Below are 13,720 nucleotides of genomic sequence, written 5' to 3' on the forward strand. Positions count from 1 at the left end.
TTGTGTCTGTGTAAAGTTTTAACGCAGTTGTCCATCCCTCCCTCTGTTCATTTGACTGACAGTGCTTTGCTTTGTGAACATTTTTGTTAAGTGCGAAAATTTGTATAAATAAACAAGGATAAAAGAGATCGTGGGAGGACCTTTTATGTTTGTCTCCACTTAGAATCAAAGTGCTTTTCATGTTTTAAGTTCTTAACCCCTGAATTGTCACATGAGAGGGAAGAGGATAATAGGTGCTGACAGAATCCAATTTTGACACAAAAACATGTCATCATCTCAGCTATGGTGAACTCCACTTCAGTACAGTCAGTGATTACTTCTTATTGCATACTAGGAACCTCAGTGGTGATTTATTAACAATTGTTCTGTTGAGTATTTATTATTTGTATTTTCTTCTTCCTTCTTTGGTTGAACAAAGACCAAGTTGACCTCAGACTGTGAGTTTCTATCTTCATGAGCAGCAGCCTAATGAGCCAACTCCATAAAATGTCACAAATTGATAGGAATACTTTCAACATGTTTGAATTATTTGACACTGAGCTGCTTCAAACATAGCTGCGAGTTGACAAAGAGAACACAAGTTAATACTACATTCTTCATAATTCTACTTGAATTCTAGCTGGAAACGCATTTTAAACCAGAAATGTGTCACACTGCCAGGTTTATGTCACGGTTTTAGTGTTGTCTGTCTGGTTATGGGTTTTGTAAGTCTGTTCATTTGGTGTTTTGTCTTCCTCCTTGTGTTTTGTCTGGTCCTCCTCCCTGTCGTTAGTTTCCCTGGTGTGTCTGATTGTCTCATTGTGTTCACCTGTTGCCCTTGTGTTTCTCCCTCCCCTGCCCAGCTGTGTCTTGTCCTGTGATTACCCTTCTGTGTATTTAGTCTAGTCTTCCCCTGTGTTCCATGTCGGTTCATTGTTTGTCTCTCTCCATGTTGGTCACGGTCAGTGTTGTGTATTCTTGCTACCTTGTACTATCAATGTTTCTGATTCATGCCATGTTTTTTGTTTTTCAGCTCGCTTTTGTTTATAACCTTTACCTTTTTGTAGTCTGCATTTGGGTCCTACCTTTTCCCCCAAATCCTTGACAGTGATTCTAACAAAACGTGGACTGTAAAAAATAAACTGTACATGAAACATGGCCATTTAAATGTGGATTATTAATGGGACCAATGTTTATAATTGGAATCTACTGTTAAAAAATAAATGTTTTTGGAAGGTAAATGAAAGCTTTAGCGCAAGTTCAATAAGGAAGACCTAACACGAGTCACTTACACGTCACTCTATGGCTCCCTTCCCCCCTCATTAAATACGAGGGCGTCACCCCTCAGCAGCCAATAGCTGCACATGCTAAATTTCTTAAATGCCTGCTCTTCCTCCCTGTCAGTTGTCATTGCAGATGATCACACGCAACCCGCCTCCACCCCTCTCGCCTACCGTCTCCTTCAGGACAAAGCTAAACCTTCCTTCTTCAGACCGGTCTCACCTACTCATCACCACCACCAGTGTCTAGACCCCGGGGATTTCATCGGAGCGGTTCTTTCCCTCCTGAATGATTATCCTGCAAACCGGGGCCTAATCGCCAAACACCATTCCATTCTCCTGTTGTATTATCATGGCAATCATTTCATTCATATGACGTGTAAACAATAAATATGTAATTCTTACATCACGTCTCTCCGGTTTGAAGTACTTTTATAACAGTATTGGCCAAGGAACTATAGTTGTCTTGTCAATGCATGTCTGCGTAATAGGAGTGAGGCACAATCTCTATCCAAACAAAAAGACAGGGATGGATAGTAAGGGATAATAACATCAGCCAACCATGAGTCAATAGATAAGGTGACGTTATCCATCAGACTTTGTGAAGGAAACATAAGCAGGTGGCTCTGAGTAATGGGCTGCCATTCTTTCCCTGGCTCTGGTCTTGTGTGAGAACTTGACTCCCACGGAGGGAGTTGCCACAGAGCAGCACAGCATGGTGGGTAATCGTCTAGGCACACCTGACACCATAGATACATTTGTTCCAGAAGAGAGGCTCATCTCAAGTCCAATCCTCTGCGTTACACAGCAGAGATAATCACCCTAGTGTGTCTCTATTCCCTCGTGCTCTCTTTCTTCCTCCTACTATTCTCTCATTCAGAACAACAGCAGCTGGAAAGTCCATCTTTTGCATCTTGAAATCAAAGCAATCAAAGCTTCATGCCATTGTTCATGAGACAAAATGTCTTTAGCAAACTTTCTGCATGATGATGCAGCTTTATTTTGACAAAGCTGCTGTGGTCAGTTTTCTATAGGCATCCCATTCTCTCTGTAAATCTGACCAACTGAGCTCACCTCAGGCACCGTATGGCAAACAATTGGAACCACACAGAGACGTTTTCATCAACAGAAATGTTTGATATCTTCTGACTTTCAAGGACTGTCTGTATATGCTTTCTTCACAAATTAAGCTGGAGGATTTAGTTTTCCAAAGAGAGCTAAACAAATAACCAAAGATGGTTGGATCTTGTGCTCCCGTGTTGATGTTGAGCATATTGTCGTGTTGTCTTAAATACAACTTGTGTATATGCACATATCAAATGTTCAAATTCACTTGAAAACAAGATCATGACATGATGTTTAATTGCATCAATCTTTAGCTGACATGGGGGTGAATTGTTTGGGGTGAACTAGACAAAATCAACATTGTGCTTGCTTTGTGATGGGGTTGGAAAAGGAGATGATCCAAAACCAGCTTATAGATAAATAAATGATGTGGTTTTGATTGCAGTTTGAAAAATATGCAAGATGAAAAAGCAAATAAAATAGTTTTCTCCCACACAACTCAATATCTACATATAAACAGAAAACCTGACATCTGCATCTGAATTTAGATTTGTCTATAGTTTATTGACTAATATATAACACCTACTTTATTGATTTGATTAAGTTGAGTTATATTATTAACCTGGGTTTGCAATGTGGTTACATAAATGCTGTTTTAACTGTTTCACATCATTGCTTTGGCTAGTGTTGCTTAAGGAGAGGAAAAGCTATACATGTAAATTAAATGTTGGGAACATTCAGTGGGCGACCATTAAAGCTCCTAAATAGGAAAATATGTTTTTAGGCGTATTAGTCATTGAAACACTTGTAATGTTTTTCTAGCAAGCAACCACTTACAGTTAACTGTGTTCAAAGTGTTTATGTTTACATTTAGTAGAAATAACTTCAACAAATGTTTGCTTCTCCTACCACCATCAGTTACTGTTTTGCTATTTCCACTGAAAAACAGCTTACTTAGTTGTTAAGTATGAGGAATTGTGGATCAGATTAAATGAAGGAGGCAAGGTAAAATAGACCACAGGAGTGAAATAAGGGGAAAAGAGGAGATGAGAGAACATTTGAGGATAGAGGGTGTCAGGCAGCACAGCGAAGGAACTATCATAACAGAGCCTTTTAAAAGCAATAAAGAAGTTCAAAGGAAAGAGTTCTAGTATTAACATGCTGCTTCATATTACACACCTCAGGGGTTTCCACCCACCAAAGTCAGACGGGAAGGTAGTTTGAGATGGATTCCCCTTTTCTTTCTTGTCCCCTGTCTTTGTCAGCATTTATTTTCTCTCTGATGGATTTTCTGCTGGTGATGGGGCTGTGGCTTCAAAGTGTTTAACCAAGGAGTAAATTGCCGGTTACTTTCTGGCAACTTTCTGATCTCTGTGTCAAGATGGAGTCAGCGGTGTAGAACTGAGAGCAAAAGACCCAGGATGTCTTTACAAAGACAGTGTGGGAAAGGTTAAAGTTGTGTATGTTTGTGTGTGCAATTACGTTCCTGTGATTGTTGCTGTCACTCTGTGGATGTGTTGTTTGTGTAAGTGCCTGATTGAAGCTCAAGCATTCTCAAGCATTTACCCTCACATACTTTCCAACTTATCCCATTCACTAAATGATGCACAGCCACATTTCTCGCTCTGTCTGTAGTGTAGTCCTTGGGTGTCGAGTTCCTGCCTGAGGACACTGCCAGCCGTACCGACTGAGCCCCATATGTTGCATCACCTGCAGTGACCCTCCATATTTACCAGATTGTGCTCAAAGACTGTCTTCCAGGATGTATCAAACTTGTGAGGTCAAATCATGGCCAAGTAGCCTTGAGGGTTTCCAACAGTCATTAGGATTCAGGCCAAGTGAATGTGTTGACTGTTGGTCACATCCTCGGAGCAGATGCTTGAAACTAAATAAGTACCCAGTTTTATCCAAGTACTGTACTAAAAGAGTAACCTTAGACTAAATTACTTAATGTTCACTCAGTAATAGTAGCTTATATATTTAGTTATGTTTAAAGCTATCTATTAATCCCCAACCCAGTCTATAGCATTAATTGCAACTGTTATTTGTTTTGTTTTTCCTGACCTGTACATGTTTGACGCACTGTGAGTTTTAACCTATACTTCTACCAATAGCTATTATTTACCAGTCATATTTTCCAATGGAATCACATAACCAATGTTACTTAGATGACATTTTTCCAGACTGGACCTACTGATTGTTGAATTACAACTTTAAAAAATCACATTCTTTCAGAAGAGTTTTGATAATGAGACGTTGATGCTATAATTATGTTTTGTCCAATATTATAAAGTTAGTATGTTCCAGACTATTGATTTGGTCCTTAATGCCCCCCAGAATAGCTCTATGGAGACCTCTACCGCGGTCTGTGAAGATTTTCTTCACTTTTTCATTAATAAGGTAAACTCCACTCGAGCTCAAATCTCTGCTCCTGCAATTGACCCCTCAGTTCCTGCACCGTGTTCTGCTGTCTTTAATCAGTTTGAGCATGTAGCTCTGTCTTTTGTACAGGAGATTGTCTCCAAGTTAAAGCCCTCTGGTTCTCCAAATGACCCTGTCGCGCCTCGACTTTTTAAAGAGGTTTTCCCCACTGTTGGACCATCTGTGCTGGCAGTTTTAAACAGCAGCCTGCTCTCAGGGAAGGTCCCCGAAAACCTGAAGCATGCAGTAGTGCAACCTCGTATTAAAAAACCCAGCCTGGATCCCACAGTTCTGGCTAATTTTAGGCCCATTTCCAAAATGCCTTTTATGTCAAAGATCCTGGAGAAGATTGTCTACAGTCAAATTATGTTTTTTCTGGAAGAGAACAACATACTGGAGGTTTTCCAATCCGGTTTTAAAACTATGCACAGCACTGAAACAGCGCTTTTAAGAGTCTTTAATGACATCCTTGTATCTACTGACTCTGGGGACTGCGTTGTGCTCCTGCTTATTGACTTGACTGCTGCTTTCGATACAGTCGACCATGACATCCTGATCTCCCGCTTGGAGAAGTGGGTGGGCATTGAGGGAAAAGCCCATGAATGGTTCAGGTCATATTTGAAGGACAGAACCTTCTCTGTCAGCCTTGGTGACTCCGAGTCATCCTCTGCTCCACTCCTGTATGTGGTCCCACAGGGCTCAGTATTAGGCCCCCTGCTATTCTCCCTCTATTTGCTCCCTCTTGGGTCCATTTTTAGAAAGCACGGCATCGCATTCCACTGCTATGCTGACGATAGCCAGATTTACGTCCCTCTAACAAAGAAGGAGGGTTACCTAATTAGCCCACTGCTAAAGTGCCTAGATGACATAAAGGCCTGGATGGCGTGCAATTTCCTTAAACTAAATGAAGGAAAAACAGAAGTAATGGTTTTTGGTAGCACCACTGACACCACTTCTGTAGACCTGGGTCCCTTGAATCCGTATACCAAGCCCACCGTTACGAACCTTGGTATTAAAATGGACCGTGAACTCAAACTTGAGAGTCAGATTAAGTCGGTGGTAAAAACGAGCTTTTATCACATGAGGCAGCTAGCCAAAGTAAAACCTTTTCTCCCCAGACAGCAGTTTGAGACAGTAATCTATGCCTTTGTCACCACCCGGCTGGACTACTGTAACTCTCTCTACATGGGGGTCAGTGGGTCCTCGCTCGCACGACTGCAGCGGGTGCAAAATGCTGCAGCAAGGCTCTTAACTGGCACACGGAAGTTTGACCACATTTCCCCTGTTTTAGCTTCTCTCCACTGGCTGACAATTTATTTTAGGATCCATTTTAAAATTCTTTTATTTACTTTTAAATCCCTAAATGGCATGACCCCACCATACCTTGCTGAGCTGCTACAGCACTACACGCCGAACCGCCCTCTCAGGTCAGCGGACCAACTGCTCCTGAAGGTGCCTAAAACCAGGTCAAAGCTCAGAGGGGACCGTTGCTTCTCTGTAGCGGCTCCCAAACTGTGGAACGCTCTGCCCCTGGAGATCAGACAGGCCTCCACACTGCCTGCTTTTAAATCGCTTCTTAAAACCCACCTCTTCTCCTTAGCGTTTTAACATTTGGCGTTTCAACATCTTTTAGAGTGTTGCTTTTTTGCATTTAAATTGTTTTTTGTTTTTACTTGTACTTGTTTTATGGTGTGTGAGCTGAGCTGTGTTTTATCTATTTGCCTGTACAGCACTTTGGTCTGGAGGTTTAAAGTGCTTTATAAATAAAGTTGTATTGTATTGTATTGTATTGAAAAAGAAAAGTTGTGTAACTACGATCAAGTCTTCTGACCTTTGGCTTAAAGTGTTGTTAATGGCTAATGGTTAATTTGTTACAGAAATGCAATATACAGACTCTAATGAGGAAATGGTGGCCACATTATCTGTAAACACAACAAGCAAAATGCATTGTTGAGGAGCAGAATCTTCTCATTGGAACTCTTTATTGGAAATGTAATTGGATGCAGTGAGTAGATGCTGATAATAGAGAAAGCCACACACCCAAAATGTACAAACAGCTGATGAATATCCACACACACATACTAACTGTATTTGTCAATTCATCCCAGGGTTTCATTATGGTGGCCCAAAGGCGAAAAGCACCAACGCTTTTTGTGGGCTTAAATATGCATTCATTTGCAAATATCTGTTGGCCTGAAAACTAATGTTCTTTTTGTACAAAACGTATAACACCTTCACATTGATCTTCAAAACTAAATCCACAATTTCAAAGACTTTGTTTAACCTGAGAAGAAATACAGAAAACTTGCTTTAGGGAGTATAAGGACACAAGTTCATCATAACAAGCATCCAAAGGGCCTCTTTGTATTACTGAGGCATGGTAGGCCTGACATCTAAAGGGGGTCCTTGCCTTTGTTCTTTATCAGGGTGATTGCTGCAGGATAGGCATGAATACTCTTTGGTGAATTGACTAGTGTGTGCGCATTAAGAGTGCACGAGCAAAAAGCTGTTCTGACAATCCAGGAGATACATTGGCATAAGCCTAGACAAGTAATATCGTAATGTAATAATTCATTTAGGGTTGACATTTACAGTAAATGCCAAACATAATATGTTGCCTTCCAACATTAAGTAGCATTGATTTTTTATGAATATGTTATTCTTGTTCCAGCATCCAAGTGATTTGGTTCTGTGGCCAAGCTACTCCCTATGTTTTTTCTTAGTAGGCTGTAGGTGGGAACCAGCTGGCTCTGGAGGATAAGTGCTCTCTGAGTGCTGTCATTACCTCAAATAATGCAGCTTTGGTTGGCAGCATCCTTTGTGTCTTTGAATGAAACTTATATGATTCCTACAGGCAATGGAAAACATCTATAAATACCCTTTATGAAAGTAAAAATGTTAAAAATACTGATTTGAGTGATTTGAAGTGAGTTTGAACTAGTTGGGAATATGATTAGACTGTCATTAGAGAGGCTAGTTATAAGTAGTTTATGTCTACCAACTCTGCTTGTTTCAATTGAATGATTTCACAGAATGTTTCCCACAGCTATTCTTGAAGATAATGAGGAGCTTTTATTTATCTAGAAATAAGTCATACAACCACACATTTATGTTTTTACAATTCCTTTGTGTATGGACCAAACAAACAAGACGGTACTTATTGTGAGCTTATGAGTTCTTGTTGTTGGGTGTATTTTTTCCTTTGCTATGCTTTTTACCTCTGCCTGATATTTGAAAGGCTATAGCTCAGATGCAGAGACATGGCAGGCATCAACATGTTAGGAAGATTCTAGAAAGAAATTAAGTTTATTTCCCAAAACGTCAAACCTTCCAATAATGTTCAGAACAAAACACTGATGTCCTGGTGAGTTGCCATCTGAATACTTGTATTAATACAGATATGTTATATATATTTGTGTGCTTATTTTGTCAAAGTATGTGCATTATAAATTACATAACCCCTATTATCATTCATATTTGACTTTCTTTGGTGTATTGTTTTGCTATTGGACTCCGCAATAAGCCAATTTTCATCTCAGAGACCATTACAGTTTCATGTATTCTATTCTAATTTATTGGCATAATAAATTAAATAACCACATGATTTGTATTAAGCTTCCAGGGGACAGTACTACTCTGTATCTGCGTGTGCTGCATGGATTTGTGTGCACTCAATGACTTGTGCAAGATCCCATGACCCAATTAAGGATTTGGAGAAATCTAGCCATCCTACTTTCATGATACCAAGTGTCCTGGGCAATGGATTTATTCTCCCAGTTTCAATCTAATCCCACTTCATACAAAATAATAGTTGCACTGACTTTGCATGGGAAATGTAAAACCCCATATTCCAAGTGATTTGGGGTTTTCTATGTGCACATTGTAACGAGTGGTTGAGTTGATACTGTAGGCTATAACATTTTAACTCAAATAGCCCGACACCGGGAGGATTTGTAAGCTGTATCGCAGCATAATCGAGCACTCACAATCCCTCTAGCTTTCTTCTGTATGCTTTTGTCTGCTCTTGATGTTCCAGGCGATGAACACAGTGCCTTACATAAGAGAGGAACACTGCAAGCAGAAGTTGCTTTAATATTAAGCATAATTGATTTCCTAAGGGACTGCCAGTAATAAGAGTACAAGATGTCCAGGGTGTCAGGATTTAAATTCGATTTACCCACAAAGAAATTAACAAATCGAGGAAGAATGGTTATGTCACTGTTAGTTTGCCAGGAAGATCTGGTTTTACCTGGCAATGTATGGTTGAAATGAAGGCAATACATGTATCAGAGCGTACAAATATATGCTTAAAAAATAGTTTACAATTCACTTTGCCTTCATGAATGCTTCAGTACAATTGGATCCAATGTTCAAGTTAAGCAAACAGTCCTCAAGTGGGTACATTCAGGAATGTATTAAGCATCATACTGAAATGTTATTTTCTTTCTCTTTTTGGATTTAGCTAATATGTCAAGTGTAAATGGCAAGTAGCTACCCGTACGATTTTGTGCAATAGTGTTTTCCTCTCCTTTATACTTGTCTCTTTCTTTATCTTTTGTGATTCTCCATGTCTTAAGAATCTGATTGCTCTTCCTTCTCCTGTCCTTCTCCTCAACTCTTGCTGTGACACTCTACAACTATTTCCACTTCGTTGTGAGTGGAAAACAGTTTGGACTGTAACTAATTTCTTCCAACCAACCTTGGCAGAAATGTTTCTTCGGTTGAAATGAAGGAAGTAAGACAGAAGTAATGTTAGGAACCTGAACAAATTACAACATGCTGAATACTGCAACAGGGCATTGAGTGAATAATGAGAACAGACAACATTGATGAAGTAGACCAAAGAGAGCAATACTGACAAGATTTATTTTCTAATGCTCTCCTTAACACCCCTCTCTCTCCTTCTTTGGCTCAGTGTCTCTCTAAATATTTGGTTTTACTCTCCCGCAGTAGTGCTGCCATGATTTTCAATAACTTTTTATAGTTTGGGCATCAGAGGACAATTAGCAAAAATTAACTGATGATACGATATGTATGAGGGGTGAGAAGTGCACTGTCATCGTGTTAACTTTGAGAGTTTGATACTCAGTGGAATGGATCAATAAATTAATATTGTGCAGTAGGGGATTTGTTTCTGGCAACCTGACACAATGTGGACATGTCATAACATTATTAAACATGCAAAAGTCTAAACTTAGGGCAATATTCAACAAAACATCTAAAATGGCTTCCCCAAAGAATATTTAGAAGTAAAACCCAATGTTTATTATAAATAATACTCCAGTCTTTGTAACTCAATCTGTCAACACACTTGGTATCTTTGTCTGAGACACTCATCCATCAGACTAAGTTCCTCAATTGTTCTCGTGTAGGAAACATGACTAAGATGAATGGATGTGTCACTCATCTGACAATATTTCATTCAAAGCTCAATCAAAGTCAGAAATGAGGACCGTGTTTTGCAATCAAACTTTTACGGTTTACGGTATATCAAAAAATATTGTTTTTCTCAGCCTCTGAAACTGCATGTCAGTGCATATGATTGAGCAATGACAGGGACACGGAGAAAGATAAACTCGAGCTGGAAGCTGTATTGCTTACAAGCCAAGGCCAGAAAGTGAATTATAATCAGTGGTATCAAAAAGTGACTCGTCTAAACCGACGATAATGACATTTGCCGTCATTTATTTGAGTTATCTAATATGTTATAGTTGACCAGCCTAACCTGCCAATTGACATTATAGTACCAGTGAAATGTTCCCTGGTAAATGTTAATTATTTATTTGTCATCATTTCAATAAACCATGCTGCAAATCAAGACATGTGTTTATAACATGAGAAAGAAACATTGGCAGACATCTGAGTTGTTATTTTGAGTCTGTGGCCCTTATAGAGCAGGCTGTTGTGTCGTTGTTAGTCAGTTTGTTTGTCTGCCTGTTATAGAATAATGAGTGGGTTCTTTATGCAAGTGAATTGATTGGTTGTAACTTGTATCAAGATTAGTTCTCCTTCTGAGAGTCTAGATAATTAAACCATTGGAACTTTATAATGAGGGCATAATCATGAAGCCAACAAAATATAAAATAATGTATTGAACACATGAAATGCAATTTACAGATCAAATACGTATGTTGTAGTTTGAACATTGTGCTTTTTCTAGAGTTTTGTTGGTGATGTAAATGGGGCATAAAACAGTGCAATATAGTGTTACAGAAGCCTTTGGTGGTGTGTCCTGTAAATAAGGACACAAGTAGGTCACGAACATCATGAATTTTTCCCAGAGGCAATATTGCACCTCACGACAGTAGTTTGCTTCATCTGGCTCTAATGAGCTAATTACGGACTGAGCTAAATGCTAAAATACTAAAATGTGTGCCGTGAAGAGTGTGTGGGAGATAATATGTGTACTTCTTGTTCTGCAAAGATATTTTAGTAATTAAACCCTCACCTTAGACCGTACAGAACGGTACCATCCGGGTGCAGACGGATCATTCTATTTTTCACCGTGACACCGTGGACAAACGATTTTTTGTCGTTGAGGAAATAGGTGTCGGGGACCCAGAGCTGGTCAGCCACCCGGTTATCTAAGGTCAGGTTGAGAGGGATCTCAGAGTAGGACAGCCGTTTGTCTCGCCAGGCCTGCTGGAAGTACATCGTCAATGTGTAGTCCTGAAAGTGCACAGAGAGGGAGCAAAGGAGGACAGCAAGCGGAAGGGGGGGGGGGAGGAGCCAGAGGGGAAGGAGACAGAATTGGTGTGGGGGGGAGGGATACAAAGGGAGAAGACATGGTTATTTGAAAAAAGGAAGCATTTTGAACAGCTGCTCTGTAGTACTTTTCCACTGCAAACTCTCAGATTAGACCGGGATTGGCTTCAATATTGGATGAAGTTCACTTAAAAGCAAATGGAACAGTAGGGGTACAGGCGGCCAAATAACACTCTTAGTACAAAGCAATGGGGAATTCCTTAATTTCATAGAAACATGAGGTTTAGACAGAAAGTGTGAAAGAGTGTGTCTGTGTCAGGGAGGCAAAAAGAGACAGATGGATAGGATTTTGTGTGTGTGTGTGTGTGTGTGTGTGTGTGTGTGTGTGTGTGTGTGTGTGTGTGTGTGTGTGTGTGTGTGTGTGTGTGTGTGTGTGTGTGTGTGTGTGTGTGTGTGTGTGTGTGTGTGTGTGTGTGTGTGTGTGTGTGTGTGTGTGTGTTAGGGTCTGTTAATATATGATACAATTATGTGTGGCTCGCTTGTTAGGTTTGTGTGTGTACTGTGTATAAGCAGAGAAGAGAGAGAAAGAGACCACATGTTCCAGACAAATTAAAATAACCTCCAAGCAACCTCAAAATATATCCTATATGCTCCATTTGCTTTGACAGTAGCTGTCTTCCCGGGATTAAGTATTGCTTGTGAAATGAGCTCACGATGTTGTACTTGCATAACATATTCAACCATTTTCTACTGTTCGTCCTCTCACATCACATCACCGTGCACAGACAGCACATAGCCTTTGAGGGATGGTATGTGTCTGCTTTACATAGAAGAGGCAGTCATCAGAGTGTGTTGGATATAATATGCTTGTTTGTCTTCATCATATGCATGGATAGGAGGAAGAGAATGCTTGTGTGTGCAAAAGTGTTACACAAACGGCATTTCTTTTTCATTTGGAGGTACTCTGTGCACCCCTTGTTGTGGTTTAAGCAATGTTTTCAATATCATTCATACCTCAAGTGTTACGGTTGCATGCAGGTGACAATGCATATTCCTGCTTATGGTTTCATTCCACCTTTTAATGAACAGTTGGTAGAGGGAAAGTGGCAACTGATGTAACACTGTGCCAGCAAAAAGAGAAAAAGGAATACTACTAAATAGCAAATATTGAATGAAACAGCCAGGCAAATGTTAAAGAAAATAAAAAAAGGAAAGGAAGTGCATGTTTGACGTAGAGAATATATACACATTATGGTAAGAAACACCCAGGATGCAGATCATTCAGATACTCATGATGCCACATAAACAAAACTGAATACACTTGCAAAAGGTTAATACATGTCTTAACAAACAGAGGATGTTTGAAAACTTGCAGTAGAATTCTGTTGTGCTGAATCTAGGACACGATAAAACAGCCAAGCCAGCAGTCAGATGCTCATATTGCTTACTGAGGTTAGAAGCCTACCAATCATCCATGAACAACTAAGTTAAATAAACTTGCTGTCGCAGGGAACTTTTTTTCATGACTGGCACATCCACTTCCTGCAAAGAGGCTGAACATGCAATTTTGAATATGCCCGTCGGCTACAGATCTGACATCCCACAGCACCTTAGGAACCGCAGGGTTGGATATTGACTGGATGGAGTCAGGAAAACACGAGCAGCTTTTCTCAGCACAACCCTTGTTTGACTTAAATAGGTGTTGTCATGTTGTCATGTTGTTGTTGTTGTTGTTGTTGTTGTTGTTGTTGTTGTTGTCGTCGTTGCTACCTTATTTGGCTCTGGGTGCTGACGAATAAAGTTTAAGAATTAAATTTTTTTTCACGAAACATGAATAATATAGGGGAAATTCTGGCGTTCAGCTTTACACTTGGAATGAAAATAACCCATTTCAGTTCATCTATAGCCTAAAAACAATAAATAAGAAAAACACTAAAAGCAATTGCTTTTAACAACATTTGGAGGGGTAAATAGAGGCTTAATGAGGATTGGATTATTGACACAAAAATAAAGCATTTTCTTTACATGGAAATGCAACAATCTTGTCAGTGATATTTATTGTCATTTATAAAATATGTAGCTTTAGAATCGTATATATCTGTTCTAGGCTTTGCATTTGCGAATCCTTGGCTCACGTGCTGCCCTCCAAACACTTCCATCCCTGGTCGATGGTTATGTAACAGCCCACACTCCGCTCTCTCAGGCATGCGTTGCACGGCAGCACATTAAGCTGAAGAGATGCTTGTTTCCATGTGGACCTCCTAAACTAC

The 13,720-nt window shown here is 39.8% G+C and overlaps 1 protein-coding gene across 1 annotated transcript in view; it reads right to left on the reverse strand.

Annotated features, from left to right (window-relative positions):
- The window catches only part of LOC117458943 (gamma-aminobutyric acid receptor subunit beta-2), a 56,484-nt gene that overhangs the window by 24,944 nt on the left and 17,820 nt on the right, over positions 1–13,720 (reverse strand). Inside the window, exon 4 of the mRNA XM_034099693.2 lies at positions 11,194–11,414. Coding sequence (XP_033955584.1) covers positions 11,194–11,414 — 221 coding nt within the window. The remainder of the gene's footprint in view (positions 1–11,193; positions 11,415–13,720) is intronic.

Source organism: Pseudochaenichthys georgianus, chromosome 14 (assembly GCF_902827115.2).
Source record: "Pseudochaenichthys georgianus chromosome 14, fPseGeo1.2, whole genome shotgun sequence".
NCBI lineage: Eukaryota > Metazoa > Chordata > Actinopteri > Perciformes > Channichthyidae > Pseudochaenichthys > Pseudochaenichthys georgianus.